The sequence below is a fragment of the Ambystoma mexicanum genome, chromosome 3q (genome assembly GCF_040938575.1).
Source record: "Ambystoma mexicanum isolate Mex_15411 chromosome 3q, UKY_AmexF1_1, whole genome shotgun sequence".
Lineage (NCBI taxonomy): Eukaryota > Metazoa > Chordata > Amphibia > Caudata > Ambystomatidae > Ambystoma > Ambystoma mexicanum.
Window position 1 is genome coordinate 596,844,483 of NC_090926.1, and position 26,239 is coordinate 596,870,721.

General features: G+C 48.0%; 1 protein-coding gene across 1 annotated transcript in view; it reads right to left on the reverse strand.

Annotated features, from left to right (window-relative positions):
* Positions 1 to 599: 599 nt before the first annotated feature.
* Positions 600 to 26,239, reverse strand: part of WBP11 (WW domain binding protein 11) — a 114,461-nt gene continuing 88,821 nt past the window's right edge. Inside the window, exons 8-12 of the mRNA XM_069654455.1 lie at positions 25,629 to 25,805; positions 5,074 to 5,169; positions 4,059 to 4,427; positions 3,146 to 3,328; positions 600 to 1,623 (exon numbers count right to left, since the gene is read on the reverse strand). Of these exons, the coding sequence (XP_069510556.1) occupies positions 1,169 to 1,623; positions 3,146 to 3,328; positions 4,059 to 4,427; positions 5,074 to 5,169; positions 25,629 to 25,805 (1,280 nt within the window). The 3' untranslated portion in view covers positions 600 to 1,168. The remainder of the gene's footprint in view (positions 1,624 to 3,145; positions 3,329 to 4,058; positions 4,428 to 5,073; positions 5,170 to 25,628; positions 25,806 to 26,239) is intronic.

A 26,239-nucleotide genomic window follows, 5' to 3' on the forward strand; every position in this document is an offset into this window, starting at 1 on the left:
TCTTGTACTGCCTCTCATATGATGATGTGGTATCCCACCTTTTAAAATGACCACCAGAGACTGTCCACACGCACCCTATTAAATGCCCAAAGCTCTTTGTTGTGCTAAACATGTCATACTATCTTCACCTGTCATTAGGGAAACCCATTAGACAAGGAAGCTGGCATATAAGAGGTCCTTCAGCACTATTTGCAAAGATAATAAAATGCATAGGGGAGTGGTTCACGCTCTGAAACACTTGTGTATGAGCGCAATATAAATAAAATATTTCATTTCAAAATATCATTTCATGCTTTCAAGGTAATTCATTACAAAACGTGTCGCGCAGACTTTTGTCTGCATTTCCATTGACCCAACTGCACTGTGCTGGCTTAGTCTCGGAAAGAACCCTCTTCTCTCATCCGTGTGTTGTCGGAGAGCCAAGCAAAAAATCTCTCCACCACATTGAAACCAGATTCCTGCTCTTAATCCCATATACAATGGAAAATGAATAGCATCCCAGGCACAGTTCAAATGTAAAATACATTTCCGAAAATCACACACTACAATCACGAGAGCTCTGTATGCCACCACGGTCTAAAATGCATAACCAGAAGCCGCAGGGATAAGAGTTGTACTTTATGATACATCAGGAGAACACAGAAATAATGTGGTTACCTCTCCAGAGCCAGAAGACTGGAGATGAACCATCCCACACCACAGTGTGGACACAACTAAAAACAAGGTCAAAAATATATTTACAATTGGAAAAGAAAAAAACAGCCTCAGAAAGAAACATAAAAAACTTCCAAAACAGCACAAGACTGTATGAGACAATGCATTCACAAAGGTGGCTCCACTGAGGACATTCTCCATTCTTCCTTGCAAAGGACTTGATTCAGGAACTAGCACCAAAAAGCTATGAACATGGATGAAAATGGATAAAACCAATTGTGCTGAAATTAATCAGAGATTGTCACTGAAAAATCATTGCATCATATTCCCTCGGGAACAAGGGAAAGTCCTAATATGAAAGAGGCCTCCTCATTACTTTTGTATGAATACGTAGGGACGTCATTTCCCAAGGGCCAGTGAAATGCAGAGCGGGGTGGTGTGTGGTTCATGGAGGAGCCAGTTCTGCAAATCAATGCAATGCCCACCCCACCAATTCCAGCATTCATAGTTAAGCTCATAGTAGGTTCTCCATCTCTTTCATGAATGCTTCATACATGTCATCCTTTGTAGGCATTGGGGCCCCAGTCTTGGGAGTGGCCTTGGGAGCCTGCACAACCGGCTCTTCAGGCTTCCTCTGTGGGGTTACGCCCTTGTTTTCCCGCCGCACACGGAGGGCTGTAGGAACGAAGCGGGTGACCTCAGCCTTAGGGTTGTTGATCTGGGGCTTGGCGCTAATGGTGGTGGTGGCTTGCTTCTCAATGGTGGCACTACTGCTAACAGTACCACTTCCAGAGCCACCACCTTCCTCCTTGTTTGGCCGCTGTATCAAGCTAGGCGGAGCACTCAACACACTGGAAGTGGCTACTCCTGGTGCAGGCAAGGCTGGGGGTGGGAAGACCCCCGGCGGACCAGGACCCAGTGGGGGAGCCAAAGGAGGCCGCATCATCCCTGGGCGCGGAGGAGGAATACCTGCAAGGATAAAAGGGGAGGTAAAAGTAGTCAGAAATACAGCACTGGAAATATCATACAGGCTTCAGTATTAATCAGCAAGTGGAATCAGTACTTGTACACTCTTCCCTGAGGATGTTACAATGATGTCCTTTCCCGCTGCCACTAGACTTGGGTAAGAACCTGGGCATGATTAGCCTTCCCTTCCTGCATTTTGGCCATCTGGGGCGTCAGCACCCTCACCATGCTCCCAGGCTGCTTGCAGCCAGCTCCTCCTTTCCCCCCGCTCGCCACATCCCACTGGTGTTCCTCGGGCCGCAAGACGTGGAACACCAAAGGGACAGGGCGACGGAGAGTGCATCAGCTCCTTTTAAACTGCCACAAGACCCAGGTAAGAACCTGGGCACGAGTAGCCCTTTTTGTCTGCATTTTGGCCATCATGGGCATCCCATGCTGCCTGCAGCAAGTTCCTCCCCCACGCCCTTCTGCCCACGAACGGCGCATTACATTGGTGTTCCCCGGTTACAAGACCCTGAGTCCTTTCTCCGCTGCCACAAGACTGGGGTAAGAACCTAGGTATGAGTAGCCTGCTCTGCCTGCGTTTTGGCCATCTTGGGCCTTTCCAGAGTCAGCGCCCTCACCACGCTCCCAGGCTGCTTGCAGACAGCTCCTTCTTTTCCCCTCCCCCTTGCTCATCCGCCCTGCATCCCACTGCTGTACCCCAGGTCACATGACCCGGAACACCATATTTGAAGCTCTCCCACAGGGCAGCAGGCAAAGGGTGCCATCCAACCCTGTTTACATGTTCGCTTTAGCGCTATGCTAGCCATCTACAGCTTCTTCAGGGTAAATGACATCTGCAATGAACCATGCCACTGTTTGCATTTGATCAAACTTTCATTTTAAGGCCTAGGTTTCCAATTTAGATTGCGGATTCAATCATGCCAGTGTGTAGTTTGCCTCACTTGGATTGTGCCTCGGTTAGGCTCCTAACCTATATTACATTACGCTTAGCCTCACACATTTGACATGCATACTATCCGATTACACCCTACACTAAAAAACATATATTACCCTCTGGCTAGTGCCACCACCCGTAGAATACAGCTGAGTGCCACACAAATTAGTTCCATTTGTTCACATAACTTGGCACAATTTGACACAGCACCCGTCCCACAACTTATAATAGAATTGCTGTTAGGGACCTAGACATTGCCTACTTTATCTTCGATGAGGCTATAAACGCACACATACATTTTACCACTCCTCTCACCACCTCTCAACTCAGACTACATTCTGTGAAAGGCTGTTCATCCTCAAAGCGCTTCGAGGACATAGCAATGGCAGTAGGCGTTATACAAATGCCAAATAACATAACATATGTTCTGAGGGCTATTGCTTCTTTCTGATTAGACATCATGTAAAAACGATTTCCAAGCACAAGCGCCACCTGTCTGGTTATAAATCTCAGACTAGATGGCTATTAATATATATTTATTTTTTACACTCAATGTCTACGCTTTTACATTCAATGGTTGAGTACCTGGAGGTGCAGGAGGCGGCAGACGTGGTGGTGGTCCCCGGGGGGGAGGGCCCGGTGGCAGACCTGGAGGTGGTCCTGGCGGTGGCCCCGGTGGCCGACCAGGTGGTGGTCCTGGAGGTAAGAGTCGTGGTGGTGGTGGACGGAGTCCAGGCATTCCAGGTGGTCGCAGGAATGGAGGAGCACCTGCGGAGTAGAGTTTTTTTATCAGACAGCGAGCAGAATTGAGAGAGCCCACAGAGACCTTGGCTCTCAACAGATAGATCATCTAGAGAAAAGTTTCAAAGAGAGGGAACTACACCTTGTTGACAAGACAAGTGATCAGGTCGACGTGAAGGCTGCGTTCTGCTTGGATAATTAAGATTGCAAGACAACACACAGGCATTGCTCATTACACAGGGGCAGTAGACAATATTCATCATTTCTTGGAGGGAGGTAAGAAGGATGAGGGGATGGACAAGCAATGTGATGCATTGGTATTATTTACCCATTACATGGGTCATAAGACAACATGGGTGGGGGGTGGATAAGCACCGAGGACCAAAGACAGATGCCAATGTTCAAGGCACAGAGATGTGCAGAAAACTGAAGGCCTGGAAAAGGGGGAGAAAAGAAAGGAAGCTATTCCAAAGATGTGTGTCTCAAGTCATATACAAACAGATGTGCTGTATACTTTGAGTCAACACCCTAGACAAAGACTGTAGGCAGAACTCACAGGGAGGTGTACTTTTTGTTCTGCTGAAAGAGATAGCCAAAGCAATACCAAGGAGTGAGGGCACAGACCAAGTTAACAAGGCAGGTATTTTTCATAATGTGGAAGAAAGAGGCATGTATCTGTTGCTGGAAACTGGAGGGCTTACAGAAATCTCAGGGCCCTGGTTCCTCCATCCTGCAATAGAAAACAAGGCTTTATTACCTGGTGGGGGACCGGGTGGCATGCCGCTGGGTGGCCCGGGAGGACGAAGAGGAGGTGCTGGCGGAATGCCCAGAGGTGGGGGTGCATGCAAACGTGGCACAGTCATCTGCATAGCTGGGGGTATCTGGGCTTGTGGAGCTGGGGTTGGAGCTGGGGCTGGCGTTGGAGCCAAGGCTGGAGCTGGAGCTGGAGTTGGAGCTGGAGCTGTGGCTGCAACTGGGGCTGGCTGTGGACGGGACTCTTCTGGGCGACGTTGCGTCTCTTCAGACTCAGACTCATTGCTGTCATCGGAATCATCATCGTCGTCGTCGTCGTCGTCATCTGAATAGTCATCCATGTCCTGGTCTTCTTCCTCCTGGAGCTCCTGACCTACAGACAGACGAGAGACCAGAAGGGGTGCGAGATGAAGAGGAAGGAACACAAACAAATGTGATAAGTGGTTGCAAGATGTAATATGGATAAAACAGTGAAAGGACAGAAATAAAAGGCGGGAGAGAATGAAGGTAAGCGAAGAGGCCAAGAAAGAAGGAGAAGATAGGGGGGAGAATGAATACAGGTAAATTAACCAAGGCGAGTGGTGAGACAAGAGAGGACAAAAGAAAGGTGAAGAGTATGGAAGAGGAAGACAAAAAGGTTGAAAAGTCAAATTAAAAATAGAAGGAAAGTAAAGAGGAAGAGAAGATTAGGGATGAGGCAGGTGCTAGAGAAGAAGGGAGAGGGAAGCAATCAAGACAGGGACAGCCAAAGAAGGGAGAATGAGAACAGAGTGGAATTAAAGAAGATGAAGAGCTAAAAGAAGAGATAAAAAAAAGAGGAGAATAATGTTTTAAAGAGAATAATTGGGAGCAGTAATAGGACAGAGTGGAGGGAATAGAGAAAGGAGGGAAGAGGGCTGGTAAAGTAGAGGAAAGAGTTGGCGACTAGGGAAGGAGAATGAAAAGCAGAAGGGAATAAGACAGCTGGAATGGGAGTAAGAGGGTGAAATAATGAGAGAAAGGACATGCAGCCTTCTCACCCGCCATGCGCAACATCATGGCCTGCAGTGGCGTAAGGTCTTTGGCTTTCTTCTTCTTCTTTCCAGCCTTCTCAGCAGACTCACTGAAGCGAACACCTGGAGAAAAGACCAGAAACACAGAGTGAGGTCAGGACAAACATGGATCGTAACACAAAAGTTTACATGTCAGACAAAAGAAGGACTCTGCTGAAATTCACCCCCACTTAGGTACTGGTGTATTTTGAGGCAGATACTACACCCTGAAAACTGGCAGCTTTTGGATGGATTGTTCAGGTTTAACTGGTAGCCCTTTCAGGACTCCAAGCAACTTCAGTCCCTGGCTAACAGTGATTGGGAGTAAAATGCCAAAGAGCATCCTCTCCCAAGAACCAGATATACGACTACTGTTACGTTTAAACAATCACACTTTCAAAGTTAATCACTATGTGACTATGCATCAGGCTTTTATCAAAGACACAGAAGTGCTCAGGGATGTGAAAAATTACTGTTTTCTAGTGATCTCTTTGAAAAGTAAATTAAATGTAATAAAGCAAGTGAAGAAAACAAAGATAAGTAATAATAACCCAGTTTGAATGAGGTAAGTAACGAAAAGAACACACAATTACACCGAATAATACTCCATCCATGGAAAGTCATTCCCTGATCAAGTCCCAAAATTAGCCATTTGTTTAGAGTTAGAAGTCTTTTAAGGAAGGCAGAACCAGTGTGGGCAAAGCCAGCATGTAAGTGTTCAAAATGTTATTTCTATTATTTTATTATTATTACTTGATTTAATCGGATTAGCGATTTTTACAAGAAAATACAAACAAATGTAGATGTTGCAAGCAAAAAACTATTTTTTTTAATGATAAAACAAGTTCAATTAGTGCCTAATGGTTGCTTCCACTTAAGATATGTCTATGCGGTGTTCAAAATAGTGAATAACAAAGCAAGCAAAGTTCTTAAGCGGTCCTGTCCCAACCCCACAACCTTGGCTAGGACTTCACCGATCACAACCATGCAATGGAGAGGTAGGATTAGGACTTTGCGCTGGATTAACCCTGTGGAAGGATGTGGGCAAAGAAACAGGTATGTAAACTCACCCCCTGTACTCATTACATCAGAGGCTTCTGAACCTGCTGAGCCCACTTAATGTGTGTATTGGTTCAGTTGGACGACCACCAGGGGTGGTTGCTGCAGATGGCACTTTCGGCATCAGGATTTGGGTCCTGCTAGTTGGTGGTTTGACGCTCTGGCGAGACGCATCTTGTGACTAGATAGCTGGATGACCCTGCACTGCAATAAAATGACGACCATGATGCTGAAGACCTCAGGGTACCACTGACAGATCCATTCTGAAGAAGAGGAGGAGAACGTCTGCAGAGACCACCAGAGCCATCGAGTGAACCCCTGCTACTCCAGCCCTCAGTTCCAAGCGACAGGGAAGCTCTGATCTGGTCGCCTTCCTCCCTTAGACAGGTGGGACCAACCGTGTGCAGGCTCCCAAGGCCACCCCACGATGAGCTGTGACCTTCACAGGCTGCACACCACCAATACCCTGGCATCTGTGGCCAGTGTACAGCGCATTGCTTTCCGTAGATCAAATCTTCCCAACACTTTGATGGACTCCTTCCTGACCTCCAGAGTAAAGATTCCGCTCCTTGAAGTCACCTCATCCGAAGGCTGGGCCAAGAGAGCAAGCTGAATCGACCAGGCTGTAACCGTTCTTCATTGGTGCTTTGAAAAGGGTGCCAAAACCACAGCACTGTGAAGGATCCTTTGTCTGAAGCCTCTCCACTTGACTGCTGCTGCGAAGATCCATCCAGTGTCCCTTTATTCGGTATACAGTGTTTATACCGAATCTTTTAGATCGAATCCCATATATATCTAAACATATATTGAAAATCTTTATATAGAATATATTTTGGGTGGGGTAAAGGGTTAAATGTTTTGGGGAAACAGTCAAAATGGGCTTTTTAGGGGTCGGAGACAGGGGTTTGGGGGAGGGGGAACACCCCGCCCCCCACCCCAAAAGAAATGCATTCAATATAAAGGTTTTCAAGATATATGTTTAGATATATGTGGGATTCGATATACAAGATTCGGTATAAAGACACGTTACCCCCTTCTTCAGCCTGCTGGACCAAGAATCCAGTGACCAGGTCTGCTGCAGTTGCATCATGGAAGCTTCGTGCTGCAACTTGATCTTCATGCTTAAGGTACTGCGAGGCTCTTGGTAGAACTTCCGAAGAGTTGCTTTGCTGCTGGTGTGCTTATTAGCACGTTTGGTAGTTTGCCAATACAGGTTCGCCCAGGCCTAAAGTCCGTGTGCTTACTTCTCCAAAACCCTACACCATTTTTCTCCAACAAAGACATCATACTTACTTGCTACAAGTTCTGTCTCTGGGGGGAACAAGTTACTTTCCTGTAACGGTTGTTCTCCAGCATGGATCTGGCATGGATTCACATCCTCATAAATATTCCCCTTTGTCAGGCTGGGAATCCTCATTAAAAGAAAAATCAGCTTCAGTTTCATTTCTGAACTGTCTTTCTCCTAACAACCTATCACTGAGCTCTGGGTCATACTGCCCTCAGCCAATGACTGCCCTCTACCCAAGCACCTCCTCAAGCAGCCATCCTCAGATTTGGCACGTAAAGTGGCAGTAGGTCGAAGAGAAGAGCCGCAGAGGGGAAGGCGGGAGGGTTTGCATGTGAATCCATACCAGACCCATGCTGGAGCACAACAGTTACAGGTAAGTAACTTGTCCCTTATCCAGCATGGGGTCTAGCATGAATTCACATGCTCATGAATAACGAATACACAGCAGTACACACATGCACAACCACGGGAAGTGGCAAGGCTCAACATAAGCATCTCTTACCACCTCACCAGGCTCACCTTCAAGCAAACAGGTTGCGCAGCACTGCTAGGCCGACTCTGGACTCCTCCCTGGAATCGCCGTCGACACGGTAGAATTTCGTGAAGGTGTGCGTCGACCTCCACGTAGCAGCCCTGCAGATGCCCAGCAGGGGCACACCAGACCGGAACGCAGTTGTAGCCGCGATCGCCCTGATGGAATGGGCTCTCTGACGGCCAGGCAGCGGTCGGTTTGACAACTGGTGACAGCAGGTGATACAGCCGGACAGCCATCTGGAAATGGAAGCCTTGGACAGGGCCTTCCCATGGTTCACAGGACCAAAGTTCACAAAGATTTGAGAAGTTTTCCAGAAACTCTTCGTGCGGGCCTGTGATGTTGGAAATGCATCAGAGGGACAGGGCCTCTGTATCCTTGTCCTTTACTGGTTTTTATTGTGTGTTCTGTCGTGTTTTCCGTGCAGGAATTCATGTGGGACTCCTGGCGGTGCAGCTCTTTTGATTTTGGTGAACAGACCCATGGGATACCTTTACGGCACCCAAGGGTGGGGGTACAACCGTGTGCCCCTAGTGTATGTTTTTGGGCAGCTGTGTGTGGCCCACAGAGCAGGGTACGGGCTGGTGGCAGCTCCATGCGGAATGAACTGGTGCCCTGGGCGTCCTCCATTTTGCCCAGGCCCTGTCATTGGCATCAGTAGATTCCTGATGGAGACAAGATGGCCCCCGTGGCCTCTTGCCTTCCATCGCCTGTTACCTTGATCTTCCCGAAGTCCCGGCAAGCCCTGACTCTATCCCTTCCCCCTGACTGGCTGTAAGTTCCATATATGGTAGTGTGGGGAAGTGCCGACCAGACTGGCTGGAGCCTTCCCAATGACCGCATGTTGTTGGTACGCCGTGGGTGGGACCTGGGTGAAGAGTGTGTGACTAATATGCACTTCTTGTTGTAGATGTCTGGTTTCTGGTGTTTGACACAATGACTGAGATAGCTCTGCCCGAAACTGGTATGAATGCAGTGTGTCGTGTTGAATGGTGTGGTACTTGTCCGAATCCACATTCAATGTTGTGAGTGTCTGGATGGAGAGGAATGCACTGTGCGCCTGATTGGCTGACAGACTGCTGAATGCCCTTCGTAGTGATTGGATGCTCGAGTGTGACCCAGCAGAATGAATGGGAGATCAACAGTATATCTGGGCACCTCTCACTGTTGGGAATCGTGTTCAGAAGTGTTGAGAGCTGAAGTCCAAACTACGAAGAGTAACTGGAGTGAAACACTTGACCTGGAAGCCCTGCTGGAAGAGAAGAATTGCTGTTGCTCTCCTTCATCAATCTAAAAGCTTCTGTGTCTTCAAGGACTGACCCAGAGAGGACCTGGTAAGGCGCCCTCTTCCCGAGCTACGAGGGGACCATCGTGCACCAGCTGACCTTTGCCAAAGCTCCCTGGTACACAGACTTACGACAGGCTGCCGACCGGAGACGAGGTCTGCCACAGAATCCCAAAGAAAAGCGCCCGGACAATTGTCCGCCACTGTCGATGAGTGCCGTCGCCGACCGGAGCCGCAGTGCTCCCGTTCCCTAACAACTCTTGATCCAAGGACGCTCTTGTCTGCATCATTGCCCGTCTGATCCCGCTGGAGAAGGCCAGGCTGTCGACGCGCCAAGGTCAACACAAAGAGAGGGGGAGGTGTGCAAAGAGCAGTAATGGAGAGGGACTGTAGACTAAACAAAACCAATAGGGTCCATACTGCTGTAAATTCAATTGAAAAAGTGCTTATGTGGTAAGTTATTTGATTGGTGTGCCTAAAAGGTATCACTGAACCATTACATTTAGGCTATTGCAGACTCAGAAAGCAATCAGGGTACTCTCCAGTTAAAAAACATTAAACATGTTTATTTTGCAAGAAAACATTATAAACACAAAGTGCATAGATAGTTAAATATTTTTTAAGGATATGCTAAATTGAAAAACACAAAAGCAAAAAAACACAAAAGCAGTAATCTTAATTCAGGAATTGTAAAAAAAAAAAGCAAAGATTACAGAAACTATACATGTATGTGTCAAAAAATTAATAATGAAAACAAAAACTTAAAACAGACATCTTGAACACGTTTCGGCAAAAAAGCCACCTGTCTGGCAAGTGATTCCAAAAACAAGATTAGGGTTGCCTTCCTCAGGGCGAAATAACACACAATAACTGGACCCTGTGGGGAAGCAGACAAACAAAAATAAGTGATGTAAAAGAGAATCTACCAAGATCCCAGGGGCCTGTAGCCACGTACCACATGGGCGGCTGAGTTTGGGGATAACTCAATGGTGAGTTGCCCTACTTGTGATTCGCCTTCCCATTTGAGCAAATTGAGATGGGAAATATGCTGTATATTTTGTAGATAACTGCAATACAACCAACGCATTTACCCACACGATCAATATGTTGAGTTTGAAAATTCTCAGGTAGTAAGTTATGGAAAGCAGCCTGTGAAACATCTGTGAACCATGTGTCCGTTATAAAAAGGACATCAAGCATATGCTCTTCAATGAAAGTAGCCACCTCGATGGTATGTGCACATGCAGATCTAGAATGAAAGGCCAGCTTTTGATGACTTCCGACGTCTCTCTCAGTATTTCCATAGGAGTAGAGATTCCCAAATTTCTAATTTTATTTAAACTTCTCAGCGTGATATCCCCGTGTTTTTATTCAGGGTCTTTAATGTGGTGTTAGGGAGAATTTTCAGTTTAGTGCTAAATTTCTCCCACCTTAGAGACCCCCAGCTCTTTTGCTGAATTTTGGGACTATGTACTTTTAATTCTATGTGTTGTCTGTGTTTCTTTTGGTTGTGGAGTCTGACAAACTCCATAGGCATTATCTTTTACATTGTGTCACACAGCACCTTCAGTGCAGTGGCACAGGGAAGTTTTTCAGGTTTAAATACCTTCTCTTGGATAAACTACTGTTGCCAAGAGCAGCATTCGTAACTTTCTAGACCCAGCACACACTTTCTTACAATAGGGTGCTGGAGGGGTTACTCAGTATCCCCTTTGTCTAGTTCCGCGATGAATGGCTGGTGGCAGTGATTTAATTTTAACTACTGTGGTGTGCTTTTACCGCGGGCTGCGTTCGCAGTTGCAGTAAAGCACTGTTTGTTTTGTCATTGGCAGGATTCACAAGTGAAGCCCGCCTCTGGCTCCAGTATGTCTGGCGGGGGCAGGAAGTGAGGGAGGTGCCCGAAACTCCCTGTGCTTAATCCTCTAGGTTACAGGAATGCACTCCAAAGTTGATTGGCTGACTGGCTGTCCGGCAAGGACAGCCACCCTGACATGTGACTGGCAGCTAGGCTGGAATGAATGGGAGAAACCTGCATAAAAGCCGAGGCTTTTTGGCTTGGAAGGCAGAGTCGACCACTGGACGAAGGAATCCAAAGAAGAACTTGGAAGAGACGCCTGCTGCAACCTCTGGACCGTGGGTTTGCCCGGTGAAGCCCTGCTGCTGTGCTTAAGCTCCAAATTGGCCTGACTAGAGAAGCCCTGCAAGGACGACTTCTCCCCTTGAGTTGGTGGGACCAATCAACTCCAAAGTAAGCGACCTGGACATCCTCTTGAAGCTGGTTGATTTTCCACTGCAGTTGCTGCTGGAACCTAAGAGCCAGGGAGAGGAACACCAGATTGTGTGTGTTACTTTTAAGTTGGCCAAGAGCTCCAGGAAGATCCTCTAAACTCCCAGGAAGCAGGACTGACCGAGCCTGAGCCAACTCAACAGAGTGCTTGACCCCAGATGCAAGGAAAGCCCATCTCGACAGCCAAGAGTCTGCAGTGTTGCTATTTGCTGAGACACGAGGAGCTGAAACCGCAAAGTGCCACTGAATAGAAGTTGGTGTTTTCTGTCACCAACCATCCCGTTGCAGTGCAGGAGTCCTCCAGACGTCGTCCTTCTTGTCCTCACGACTGAGGCCCAAGAACACAGGATCTGCAGAAGCTGCACAGGAACAGAAGCCAGCTAAAACCGTTTTTCTTCTAACCAAAGGTACTGCTAAGTCTAAGAGAACTTACCTCTTGTTGTGTAACCTCACTTGTTCTCAGTTGAGACTTATCTTGGTTGCTTTTGTAGAGTTGCTAACAGTTTGTTTACCTCACAAGCCTAATCAGCTTGTGGCCCTGCTTTGATTTCTTCTCTTCTACAAAGACTTCTAAAACATTGTGCAAGACTTTTACTTACCTGCAAGAATTGCTTCAGCTCAACTAGACTTTTGCCCAATTGACTTTGGCCTGGCTCCCTGACTGACTTTTCTTCTCTCCAACATTGTGTTTGGTCTTCCTTCCAGGAAGGGGTTAACTTACTTTACATTGGGGATTACCAAAAGTACTTACCTGCTTCAGAATATTTGTGAGATATCTTGTTTTATTCTAATAATCTTTTTCTTTGACATACTCCCAAGGAATGCCCTAAAAGTATGCAGGTAACAGTTTGTTTGGCAATTTAGAGCCCAATGGGTTGTACACCCCAATGGGACTCAGGGTGCCCTGTTGAGGTGTGCAAGTAACAGCTTAACTGCAGCCCTTCACGAACACCAGAACAAAGCAGCAAGACCAAGTAAGTACCTAGTCTTCAGAAAGTACCTTTTCAATGAAGAACTTGGTGCAGCAGGTTGGTCCCCTAGTTGAGGTGACAGTTGTCCCTGGTTCTGGTTTCTTGGTTTGACTGGCAGAATAAGGATCTCTGGAGGGAACAGATGGATGCCCAGCAGTGGATCTTCACAGGTGGACAACTTGCCCCCCCCCCCAACCCACGGCCCCAAGTGCAAGTCATCCTCAACATTTGTTAGGTACATGGTATATCATTGGCTCTCAAACTATAGGGCTCTTTAATACATTGCCCTCTATAATTGGTTGGCACGCTTGCACCCTTCTAGAACATTCGACTCGCTAGCAGCACGCAAGCGGATACCCCCAGGTGTCAGTGGGTGGACCTGATCATGCCTTCCCACCCAATTAGCCAATCATCCATCATTGCTCATGCCTTCTGCAAATTAGTTTGTCTTTGAACTCGGCCTTGCGGTATGGAGTACGAGCACGTTATTATCTTCAAGTCTTGGTGCTGCTTGCCCAAGGTCTATTTCCATCTACCCCATGTGACAGGAGAACGCGTTTTAGCTCCTTTTTCATATTTAATACTATTAAATGAATTAAACTTGGCACTCATGGCTTCTTTCCTTCGCACCTTAACAGGGGCTTGTCTCGCTGCTCACGTCTTCTGTATCTTTAAAGATAACCAGTAGAACTGAATTGATTATTTGTATAGCGCCTATACACAATGTGTTTCAAAGCGCTTCAAGGAGGGAAAGAACATGGGAGAAATACAGTTACATTCTTACAAGTCCTTGAAACGATTCAGAATGTGAAAAATAACTATTATAATCAGCCTGTCGTCATTTCAGATAGTCCAAGTGCAAGGAGCAAATAGGGGAGACAACATGCAGTTACATTACTATGCCTGAAGACAATTCACGTAGTGGCAGAAAATTAACAAGAGGAGGGGGGCGGGAGTATGGAGAAGGGGGTGAAGGAGAAGAATAACACAAGCGACTAATAGACTAGGTCTGAAGACGATTCAGAGTAGTGCCCGGAGGGGTTAGTGGAAGGAGAAACAAGGAGGAGAGGGGGAGAAACAAACCAGCTGCTATCATAAAGTCACGGGACAAATGAAAGAGTAAGTGCTAATAAACAGTAATAGGGAGAGGGAAGAGGAGAATGGGTGAGAAAGACCAGCAACTAGAATTACTATGCCTGACGGCAATTGAGGTAGGGCTGAAATTTAACAAAAGGACGGGGGGGGTGAGGAGAGGGCAGTAGGATGAGAGAGACAGGCAGCTACAATTACTATGCCTGACGCCAATAGAGGTAGTGCTGGAATTTAACAAGAGATGGGGAGGGGAGGAAGGGAAGGGGTGAGGGGGAAAGAGAAGGACAAAACAGGGGACCAATAAATCAAGTCTGATGACCATTCAGAGTAGTGCTGGAGGGGAGAGAAGCAGGAAAAGGGGGGGGCGGCGACACATACCATTGTGGGGGACAGGGGACACACACACACCATTTGTTGGGAAAAGACTTTCTCCCGTCGCATTCAATACTTCTTGACTAGCGCGAGGGAGAAAGGAAGTGTGGCCCGTGCTACGCACTTATTAAGCAATTGAAGTGAGTGGCGGTGAGTCAGAAGCGAGCAGCATAATTTCAGCAGTTATACAACAAGAAACTCGCTGCAAACTCACCTCTGCGTGTCACTCGCACGGAAGGAAAAGCGCATATTTCTTCTGTAGTTAGTAAAAGTGACTGCAGTGTTTTTCTTCCCGCAGCAATAGGTGCGCATGCGCGAGAGGGAGCAGGCATGTTGAGTAATGTAGTTTAATGTAAATGCTAGGAGTTTTAGGTATTTAGGCTTAGTCAGGTTTAAAAACGACTGAGCAGGCTAATAAAACAAAGACAGCAAAACAGCCAACAGCTTCATGAAAGCAAAGCAGGAAAGGAAAAAGAAATAGTACTGTAGTTATTTCTGAGCATGAAGCGAAAACAGGAGTTGAAACTGAAGTTATGTTTTGAGCTGAAGTGATCTGTCAAAGACAAAACTGGAAGCTAAATTGTCTGCACATCAATAGTATAGTTTGAAGAGCAGATGTAAACTGAATCTGAAAAGTGAAAATACTATTTGAAAGGTACTTGAATACTTGCTGACAGGCTGGATGAAAATAGTTGAATCAGCTTGGAAACTTTTCCTCCAGGCGATTTGTGGAGGACGCACAGGAACACAGAGTTGATTTGAAGTAAAATCTTCAGGACCACCATCCATGCCGCTAGGGTGAGTTGTGCTGTGCTCCCAAGGCCAGGGCTTTTAGAGCCACTCTGTGCCCATTTTGTTACAAAAAAGTAAATAATTTATTTTTTTTAAAAAGCACACCTAGCACACTCAGCGCTTTCAGGCCTCCAGTCCCCATGTTCTAACCCCCTACCCCCCCACCAAGGCCAAGCCCGCCCCCGACCCTCCCCCGCACCCGATTGGCCCAGGAAACCCCTCTACAGAACCACCAGGTGCGCAGCGTCCTCGCCAGCACCATTCGGGACCAGCATCCATGTCGCCAGGGTGAGTTGTGCTGTGCTCCCAAGGCCAGGGCTTTTAGAAAGCCACTTTCTGTGCCTATTTTGTTAAAAAAAAAAGTTTAAAAAAAAAATTAAAAAAAAGCAGCAGGCATCCAGTCCCCATGTCCCCCCCAAACCCTGCCCCCCAAGGCCAAGCCCGCCTCCCCACCCTCCCACGCGCCCGATTGGCCCACCTCTCCATATCTAGAATCCTCCCAGAGCAGCACCCTGCCCGACAGCCCCTGTGGCTAAGGGACCCGAGGCACCTACAATGGCGGCTCCAGAGAGTGTCTGCAGGTGTCAGCAGGGGAAGCCAGTGAAGCCAGCCGTCAACAGACACCAACAAAAACTGCAAGTGTGGCAGGGGTGGGGTGCAGAGCAATTACTCTACTCCAGAAAGCCCCCACCACTCTACCTTAACCTTTCCATAACATAATCTGCCATAGACTTAAACCATGCATACTTAGAAAGATTTGTGAACACCAGTCTGCATCTGTTAAGGACAGAATCGTAAATGTCAACAAGTGCCACACCTAGAGAGAACTGTGAACATTGGCCTGCGCCGTATCTAGGTAGGTCTCTGAATTTTAGCATGTGCCACTATTAAAGGGAATTTTGAACTCTAGCCTGTGCCGCATCTAGATAGGATTGTGAATGTTAGCATGTGCCATACTTAGACGGAATTGTGAACTTCAGGCTGCGTCTCATCTGGACAGGACTGTGAACGTTAACATGTGCCGCACTCAGATGTAATTCAAATGTTAGCATCTCTCACACTAGGATGGAAGTGTGAACATTAGCCTGTGCTGCATCTAGATAGGATTGTGAATGTTAGCATCTGCCACACTTAGATGAAACTCGAATGTTAGCATCTGCCACAGTTAGATGGAACCTGAATGTTAGCATGTGATACACTTAGAATTGAGAACATTAGCCTATGCCGTATCTAGATAGGAGTGTGAATGTTAGCATGTGCCACACATAGAATTTGAGAACATTAGCCTTCGCTGTATCTAGACAGGATAGTGAATTCACCAATGTTAACATGTGCCACACTTAGACGGAACTATGTAGGTCAGCATGTTAAATGTCATATAACCCACTAACCAATATAAGCTCAAACTCTCTGCATACTTATATCAATGAAAAACTCACAACCATCTCTCGCACAACAAGCTGCACACACTTCACCACACCGCAACACATAAGCTGCACCAACAGCACACGCGGACTGACACCGATCCAATACTTGCACCAAAGCTAAAGCTGAGCACCCAGTGTCCACCGAGTTGAAACTGCCAACAGTATACCACCCCTCTCACTATCCTACTCCCTCTTCACCTTACTAATCCTTCCCACCTTCTCGTTTACAGATCCGCCAGAGCGCCTGGGGACCAATTCCGTTGGTGATGGTGCGCCAAGTACCTTTAACATAACATAACAATAAAATGCTTGTTTAGAGTATTAACCTTTAACCCTTATGCGGGGAGCAAGTCAAGAAGCAAGAGGAGCTCCAGTGTCTTATTTTGTCCCATATCCCCTTTCCCCCTCTAGCTGAACTGATCTCCACTGTGTATCTATAGGTGGGGCACTGAACAGCTAGTGAGGGACTGTGGGGCCTCGCAGCTTCTACAGAAGGATTTGAAGAAGACATGACAGCTCCTCTATTTCAACTATTGACTAAGTTTTCCTCTCGCCAGTCCTCTTTGAGTGTTGCTCTAGACTCAAGTCAGTGAAGGGGGCAATAGTGATCTAATTGTGTGACAGGTTCCTTCCTTGAGGTGTCTTTCAGGGTGTCATCAGGGTTGTGCTCAAATGTAGTGGTAAACAATGGTAGAAATGGAGTGGTAAGGTTTAAAAGGGAGTGCAGGGGCAATGAATGCAGCCCACTGAATTTCTTAAGACATTGTATGGGCAGCGGGAGCCCTAAGGGTGTCGGGTCCTCAAAGGCGATCCAGTAATCATTTATTTGATGAGGAAGTCTGGATCAGAAAGAAACTGGCCCGAAAAGCACTCAATTAAGATCGGTAGCTCTGGATGCTGCCGATTACAGCAGAAGAAAAATGATTCTGGAGAAGGAATATAGAAATTGGTCCCGAGATCAGAGATACCTTTGGCATCAGAGGGACGGGGAGTCGATGCTGCAAGCTTTGGAGAAGGGGAATTTTCAATTTATGGGGACTCATAAATCGAACAGAGGCCTCCCAATCTGGTTTGCTAAGCAATGTGGTGGCAGAGACCGAGTGGTGTAATCACTTAACATCTGTGTATAGAAAATCATCTCCGGATATCTCAGAGATTGATCTGGGCACATCGTGGCAGGTGGCCATTTCAGTAGAGTTGATTTCTGAACTCATTATGAGTTCTTCCTCCTCTAGGACTGGAGGCCTCAATGGCTTGACTAATCAGGTCCCAAGGGGTAATGTCCATCCTGTGATCTAGAATATTGATGGTACTCTTGCGGAAAATCTTCAGGAGAGGCCTTTCCCTGCCTCTTGGATGAGTCATTCCCACCTTCAAGAGGGGCGCTCAGGCTGATCCAGGGAACTATTGCCCGATCGCCCTCCTTGATGTTGAGAGTAAAATCTTTGCAGGGCTACTCCTCAGCTGGAGACCTGGGCAAAGCAGAATAAGATCTTATCGAGGCTCCAAATCAGTCACGAAAGGCCTGTTGACCACCCTGAATGGCCTGGTGCTGAATTTAGTTAGTGAAAGATCTTGGTCTAAGGGGGGGCCCGGTGCTGTATAGAGCTTGGATTGATCTCCCGAAGGCCTTTGACACGGTCTGCTATATGGGATAGATACAAGACCACTGATATGGAATACAAACTGGGCTAGCGTCTAGGGCAGATTGTGGAAAAAGGCCTTGTGTCTCCCTATGAGCCTTCCCATTGCTAGGCTGAGATTTGAATTGGGCCTAAATTCTATGAAGATGTACGCGGAGTGGTGGCTCATTTCACTATACAGGTTGATATTGGTCCCCCAACCTAAATCTCTTCATGAGGATATTGCCATTCTGGCAGCACAGAAGTGTTCCCCATTCCTGTTGAATTTAAAGAACTGTGTTACTGGGGTCCCGTCAGAGTGTGATAGTGAGGTAGGGACCCTAATTATTAATCCCTTGAAGGTGAAGATGTCCTTGGTCTGTATGGACTGGATTCGCACCATTGTTTCTATTAATTGTCAAAAAAATAGGGTGTATTCCTAGATATGCGAGACAGTTTCCCAGCTCGAAAGTGAGGTATGATTTTCTAAGAGCGTGGCTTAATCTGGTCCTTACTGACAAAGTTTTGTCTTATTGTAAAAAGAGAAGGCCTGTGGTCAATGTCCGTCAGCTTTAGGGTTTTGCTTTCCCCGATCTGCTTTATACAGATCTAAAACAGTCTTAAAGTTAATACTTCTCTCATGAGTTGCATTCTGCCCCTCTTAAAAGTAATTATAAGTTTATCACCGTAGTGACTAATGTACTCTTAGTCCATAGTCCCCTTTCCTCCATATTGTATGGCCGTCCCTTCCACGGGACGGGAGATGGAACCCTTTTCACCAGAAAAAACATTCTTCCCCTTTAAATTTAGGCTCGCGCAGAGGTGCGGCCCAGGGAGCATGCGCTGCCATGACTCGCCCTCCGCCATCACACCTCAGTCCCCATTGACGCGTCGATAATATATTTAACATTGCCTAATGACACCAGTATTATTAGGGGGGAGGTTGGTGGGACGTATGGAGGAAAGGGGACTATGGACTCAGAGTAGTGGCTTGTGCTGGCCCTCATATGCAGAGACCATCCAGCGGCATATGGAAGCCATAGAGGCCCGTGCTTCATCCTTGGGATCGGGAAAAAACATAGGAAGGACTATTTCCTCGTACAAGTGGAACGCAGACGGAACCTTGGGCAGAAATGCCGGGTGCATCCGCAGGACTACCTTGTCCTTGTGAAAGGTGGTATATGGTTCAGAGGCGACCAGCACCTGGATCTTGCTGAATTTGCGAGCCGAGGTAAGACCGACTAGTAAGGCCTTCTTGATGGTGATCAGCCTGATGTCCACAGACGCCATTGGCTCAAATGGTTTGTGCGCCAGGGTGCCCAAGACTATGTTAAGGTCCCACAAAGGGTGCGGTCTCTTGACTGGCGGGTAGAGCCCAACGAGACCCGTCAGATGTTTCTTGACTATAGGGTTGGAGGAGGAGAAAATTCCCTCCTCCGTGTTCCTCTAATCCCCAATGGCTGCAAGGTATGTGCAGCAGGTGTCCATCTGCACGCCTGAATGAGCGAGGTTGCACTGAAAAGGAGAGCACATCGTCCAAAGTGTATGCCAAGGGGTCAATACCCTTGGAGTCTGCCCAGTGGCAGAATCTGGTCCATTTGCTTTTGTACTGGGCCCTGGTGGCTTTGCTCCTGGCGCCCTGTATGATCTCTAGATTGGCCTGTGAGAGGCTAAGGTGCCGAAGCGTTACCTGCTCAGGTACCACGCTGTGAGGGTTAGTTTCCCTGGGGCAGGGTGGATGACACTGCCCCTCTGCTGCGCCAGAAGATGTGCTGGGCCTGTCGGAAGGTGAACCGGGGGCACCTGCGAGAGGCCGAGAAGCTCCGAAAACCATGGCCTGGCCGGCAACAATGGAGCTATCAGAATAATGAGGAGTCGGCGAGACTTCTTGATTTTGCAAATTACCCTTTGGATGAGGGGAGTGGGCGGAAAGGCATACGCTTACATGCCAGTCCACTGGATGTGAAATGCGTCGCCCAGAGAGCCGGGGCCTTGACCTTGCCAGGAAGCAAATTGAGGACACTTCTTGTTGTGCTTGGTGGCAAAGAGATCCACGTGGATGTGACCCCACACGTTGAAGATCTCCTGAAGAATGTGTTCGTTTAGCTGCCACTCGTAATTGTCCTCTCCCAGCCTGCTGAGCCTGTCCGCTTCCAGGTTGGATTCCCCTGGGAGGTGGACTGCCGTGAGGTAAATGTCGTTTTCTAGGACCCATTCCCACATGCTGATCGCCAGTCTGCACAGAGGAAGGGATCTGGTGCCACCCTGCTTGTTGACGTAGTACAAGCTGGTTGAGTTGTCTGTCTGGATGAAGACAACCTTGCCCCTGAGAAGCGGTAAGGATGCTCTGAGCGCTAGCCAGATGGCGTTCAGCTCCAACCAATTGATGTGGTATTCCTGTTCCTGTCGAGTCCAGGTGCAGTGGACAGAGGCCTTCCAGGGTGGCTTGTCAGCCTTCGAGCGAGGAGTCTGGTGATGGTGGCCTGCGGGGAGGGCGGCCGAAAGGGCTTGCTCGTCCATAGGTTGCAGTCCATGGACCACCATGTTAGGTCCGGGTGGAAAGATGGAGGGACGTTGAGGATCTTGGAGTGAGAGCCCCTCTCCTGGTTCCATGAGGCCGCGAAGTGCAGCTGAATCCTCCTCATCATTAGTCTTGTGTACGGAACGGCTAATAGGACTGCTGCAAGTAGACCCAGAAGATGTTGGTACCACCATACCGAGGTTACCTCTCTGCTGAGGAAGTGGGCGGTGGCCCACTTGATGGCCAAGATTTTGTCCTCCGACGGGAAGAGCTTCTCTGAGCACATGTCCCAGATGAGGCCCAGGAAGGTAAGAGTCTGCGTGGGCTGCAGCTGTGACTTGTTGAGGTTGAGCGAGAAGCCCAGATCGTGTAGTGTGTTCATAAGGGCATGGGAAGAGTGGTGAACCACTTCCGGAGATGTAGCCCTGACGAGCCAGTCGTCGAGCTATGGGTAGATGTGGAGACCCTGCGCTCTGAGGAGGGCCGCCACGGCATTCATGAGTCTGGTAAAGACCATGGGGGCCGAGTTGAGGCCAAAAGGAAGGACATTGTATTGAAAATGGTAGCCCATGATCGTGAACCGTAGGAAAGAACGATGGGGCTGCCAAATCGGGACGTGTAGGTACGCGTCCTTCAGATCCAGGAAGCAAATCCAGTCTCCCTTATCCAATGTCTTAAGCTGGCGTAACCATCTTGAATTTTTGCAGGGGTAAGGAGAGGTTTAGGGTGGCAAGGTCCAGCACAACTCTCAGGCCCGCCTGGTTCTTCTGAATGGCGAAAATCCTGGAGTAAAAGCCAAAGCCTCACTGGGAGGCTGGGACGTCCTCCACTGCCTGGCTCTCTACGAGGGACTGGATCTCCGTCAAAAGAGTTGCTGTCCCAACCTGTGGGAGTGGATGGAAAGAGGGAGAAGAGGCTGGGATAGGAAGGCGGTACCCTGTGGCTACTACGGATAGGATCCAGGGGTCCGCGAAATTCTGGCACCAGAACTGTGCATGGAGAGAAAGCCTGCCCCCCACCGGAGACACGTGGACCCGAAGGGGCGTGTCATGCCTTCTTTCCCTCGGAGGCGGACGCTGAGGAGGGGGATTGGAAAAAAGCTCCTACTCCCCCACCCCTTTTGTTGCTTGCGCCGGCTCTGAGACGGCGAGCGGTCCGGCTGCCTGGATCTGTGTTCCTGGAAGCCGCGGAACCCTCCATATATATGACCACTTTCCGAGAGCTGCCAAGATGGGTTGTACGACTTCAGCTTGGTCTATGTAAGGATGGAAAAAGACTGCCGTTTGTGAGCTGTTTTTCGTTTTGTCCAGCTCCTCATCTGCAGAGGAGTGGAAGAGCCCCCCCCCTTCAAACGGTAGATCTAGAATGTGCTCCCGATTATCCGGGTTGAATTTTGTTGCCCGGAGCCAGGCTGTTCTTGTCATGTCCGTGGCAATACAGATGGCCCGGCCTGAGGTATCGATATGAGCCACTGTGGAGTCAATGAGGTAATGCGCCACCAGCTTGGCTTCAGCTAGCCCCGCCTTAAAGCGTGATTGGCTCTGGGCGGGGAGTTCCGGGAGTAAGTGCACAATTTCCTGCCATAATCTTTGCTTGGCAGCAGCCAGCATAGCATCTGCGTTGGCCCGACGAAGATGCAAGGATGCGTTGGAATAGAGTGTCTTGCCGTACGCCTCCAAGATCTTCTCCTCCTTGCCTAGCAGCGCCGCTGAGGATGACTGAGGCTTGGAGTATAGGGATGCCGCAGCAATCACTGAGGAGTGTGGCTGAGGATGGGCCCAGAGCAAGAGGGTATCCCCCTCCATCTGCCTGTACTTGGCGTCCAGGTGTCGATTGACTGGCTGGTCCATGTGGGGTTTGAGCCAGCCCTTCTTGGCCAGGGAGACTACATAGGAATCCCCGATTTGGCAGAGGGGCGTCGTTTGAGGACTTCAGCCAGAACCCCCGGCTGCTCGACCTGGGGTTGGGGGAGGCCCAGGTATTCCGCCAGACCAGCAAGACATTTGTGGAAGGCCCTGGCTGAGGATGGCGTGTCCAGATCCTCCTCCTCATCCGTATCCTGTGGATCTGGAGGAGTAGTTGGTGCCGGAGGCTGGGAAACAGAGCCTGCGGCCCGATGCAGAGGAGGCGGCGGAGGCTGCGGTGGAGCCCCCTGTGGAGCCGGAGGAGATGGCTGTGCTGGGGCCAGGGGCGTCGGCGGAGGCATCTGTGTTGCCTCTAGCATTGCAGGGAGGACTTCCCTGATGACGTCTTTGATGATAACCCCCATCTGAGGTGACCTCATTAGGTCGAGGAACTTCTCGAAGAGCGCCTCCTCACTGGCCAAAGAGGTGGCAGGGGGTGCCGACGGGGTAGCGGGGAGCTGTTGGAGCCGCTGCATACCCTGTCCATATGGACGCAAAGGAAAGCTGAATGCGCAAACAAGGGGTAGACACTAGGCCATGTACCTGATTGAGGCCAGTCCCACCTTGACATTCGTTCTTCGCCGAATTCATGGAATGGTGTCAGGTGCCTCTTTCTGGCGCGGCGGCCATTTGGTCAAGCTGCCTGCCACGTGCCTGCCACGTGGTGCTCGGCCCGCTTGGCCCGGCCACGTCCAAAACTCTTGCGTGTGGATCACGAGGCCTACCCTGCTCCTCAGGCCTCTGTCCGGTAGGTGTGACACCCTCGACCCAGGGGTCAGTAGAGCTGTGTTTAGGCGCCCCCTCTGACGTATTGCCGGTATTAGGGCGTAGCCCATCGGCCATGGTGCCGGTAAAAGGGCGGAGTCCCTCGGGTGTAGACCCGGTAAAAGAACCTTCCGGTCCCTCAACACTGCGCCTGGGAGGATCCCCCGACTCGAAGGTTGGTAGCTGAAGCAGCCTCGGTGCACGTGGCGGTAAAAAGACCTGACCGGTCTCTCCCGCACGGTAGAGTCCCTGGGAAGGATTCTCCCTTGCGGGGTGTGCTGGAAAATATCAGCCCTACCTTGGGCTTGGTTCGATGCTTCACAAAGTTCTTGAGATCCTCGGAGGCGACCTCTGGAAGAGCTCTCTCCACCACCTAGCTAGTCTTTTCTTCAGTGCCTTTGAGGACAGCAAGTCACACGCCGAACATGATTGCCAACCGTGGTCGGGGCCAAGGCAACGTAGGCAGAGGGCGTCTGAAGTTGGGAAGAGCCCGTTGCAGGATGGACACCTGCTGAACCCTGTAGAAGGCAACATGCGCCAGGGAGGAGCGTGATGCCTTAGGACTGAGTACCTGAATGATAGATAAGACAAAAAAGACAAAAAGAAAAAGTATCCGTGCGTGGAATTACATGGCCTAAGCCAAACCCAGGAGCGCTGGTGAATTCGGCCCTTTGACGCAGAAAAGGGGACTGGGGCGTGGCGCCGGAGGGCGGAGTCAGGGCAGCGCATGCTCCCGGGGCTGCACCCTACATTTAAAGGGGAAGAAGGTTTTTTTCTGGAAGGGACGCCCATACAGTATGGAGGAAAAGGGACAGGACGTAAGAGTATATGGTTTTACTTACCTTGAATAGCTGCTGCTCTTCTAAAATAGTTTAATGAAGTTCTTACTTACCTTATAAACTGTATTATACACTTCTTAAAAGTACACTGGGTGTAACTAGCTATATTAGGTAGCGGATAGTTATGTACCAATAGGTCAATTATTTACCTTAAAATACATAGTGTCTTTCTTAAAGTGTAATTGGGTTTTGCTTTCCCTGAATTGCTTGGTGCATTCGAAAACAGTTATTGAGTGCTCATACTCATTGAGTAGCATGAGGCCCCTCCAGAAAGTATACGAGTTGTTTTACTAGCTCTGAACCGAGTTCTGAAAAGTAATGTTGCATGGTGTATAACTTGCAACAGCGTTGGTTTATTATGTGATGTCTAGAACTAAGTGTCACTGCAGGATTGACAGGGTCAACTACCCTTGAATTACTGATTGTATTCTAAAAGCATATATAACCTGGTTTTACTCCCTAAGATTAGCAGACTGCCATTCTAAATATGCTCTAGGTTTGACTCACCTTGATGGCTTAGTATTCTTAATAAGGTTGTACGTTGGGTTGTATCCCATTGTAATTGCGTTTATATAATATATTATAGTACTTACTTATCCAAAATGTATCTTGTCTACCTGTATTTAAATAAACCTTTTTTTTACAATGCATAATGTTTCTTTGGACCATATGTATGCTACAATTTATTTGTACCAAGTTACAGCGCTCTCTCCCTCCTAAGATAAGCCTGGCTGCTCTGTCCACACTATCCACATTTTCAGGTGGTACAGCCTTATACTAAGAGTGGAGCTTATGTACTGCCTTATGAAGTCTTGGTAGGACTTAAGAAAAACGGTCCTAACAATAGTTTTGTTATTTTCAGATAGATATGTGCACCGATGAGACTTTCTGTGTCAGAAATCCATTGGCCAACATTATCTGCCTCATGAAATCTTGAAGATGGAATTTTATTAAAACATGTTTCGCATATATGATTGCATATACTGACAATTTAACTTGCTGTAATGAGCTACTACATTGTGCAGTGTCATTTCTTGCATGCATCAAATATACCATATCACATTCTTAATAATAAATATTTAAAAGAAAGGTGGTGCCCACTCCACACCATCGAGTTCAACTATTTGTTAGCACCATTTTGTGCTCTCCAAATAATCACCAATAATGAGCGGAGGTTGCTTCTGGTGTGGGCATCAATGCATTATTTTCTGGTACAGTGAAATAATGTCAAAAGCAACTGTACCACATTTTGGATTGCATTATGCTATGAACTCCCCTTCAGGACTCTCTCTAAAGCATGTAACGATTTGTCCAAAATAGAATGTGCTTTTAACATGCACAATTTGTCGTGGTTTTCTCAAATCTTTGGGAGATCGCTATACTCATTCATAAAGTGATTCACCTCATCAATCAGTTGCACATGCAGTCGAGAAACTATCCACACCGGCAAGCTCGGAAAACCAATTGGAGAGAAAGATCCATTGCTGGGGGCATGCATGCGTCTTTATTAACAGCATTTAACTCTTCTTTGCAAGGTGTCTGGCTCTGAAGTATCTCCAAACTATTCTGTTTTTCTTAACTCAATGGGCATAAGGTTATTCTTTAAATGCACCATTTAGTTCATGGTTTCACTCTTCTAGTATGTCAAACTGCCAGTGGACTAGTCACAAGATAGTATGTAAAAAAAAAAAAAAAAAAAGGAAATCTTTCCAGCCACCTGGCTGAAAGAGCCAAGTAAAACCGTGGCCATGGAATTTTTTCTTTTTATAAAAATGTAACTTTCATACCTTTCTTATCAGTGCTTCGCTCGCCTGCCTCCTTGCGCCGTGGGAAGTCTTCGCCGTCACTGTCCGAACGCTCGCTATCACTACCTCCACTGCCAGTGTCCTCGTCCTTCTCCATCTCATCAGGATAGCCCTCATCCTCACTGGTGCTGGATCCATCTCCATCATGGACCCGTTGCGCTACAAGAAGAAGACACCACCATGTTACATACATGTTTGACAGAGAAATGCAAAACATCAATGCCTGGCTACTACAAAGGCTAGATAATAGGAGCTGAAGCAGATAAGAATGTGCAGCTGAAGTAGACACGTGTAGCCCAAGAAACATTTTCAACAATTGCTGAGAAAAGACACCTGGGATTGAATCAAATACAATAATATTTAAATGCTACTATTTTTTGCAATTTTACAAGAAGGCTTTAGCTGAATGCTCTTTGTGTAAACCCATCACAGTGACAGGACCTCAATCAGTCTGGTTAACCAAATTGCACTACAAGTGTTCACACCTGAACACTAACTTGTGCATTTCTGTATAACTGGAAGGAGGGGGGAAAAAAACCACACACAATCCCTACATATTTACATACATTTGTTGTCATGCCAACTGAAGTTGG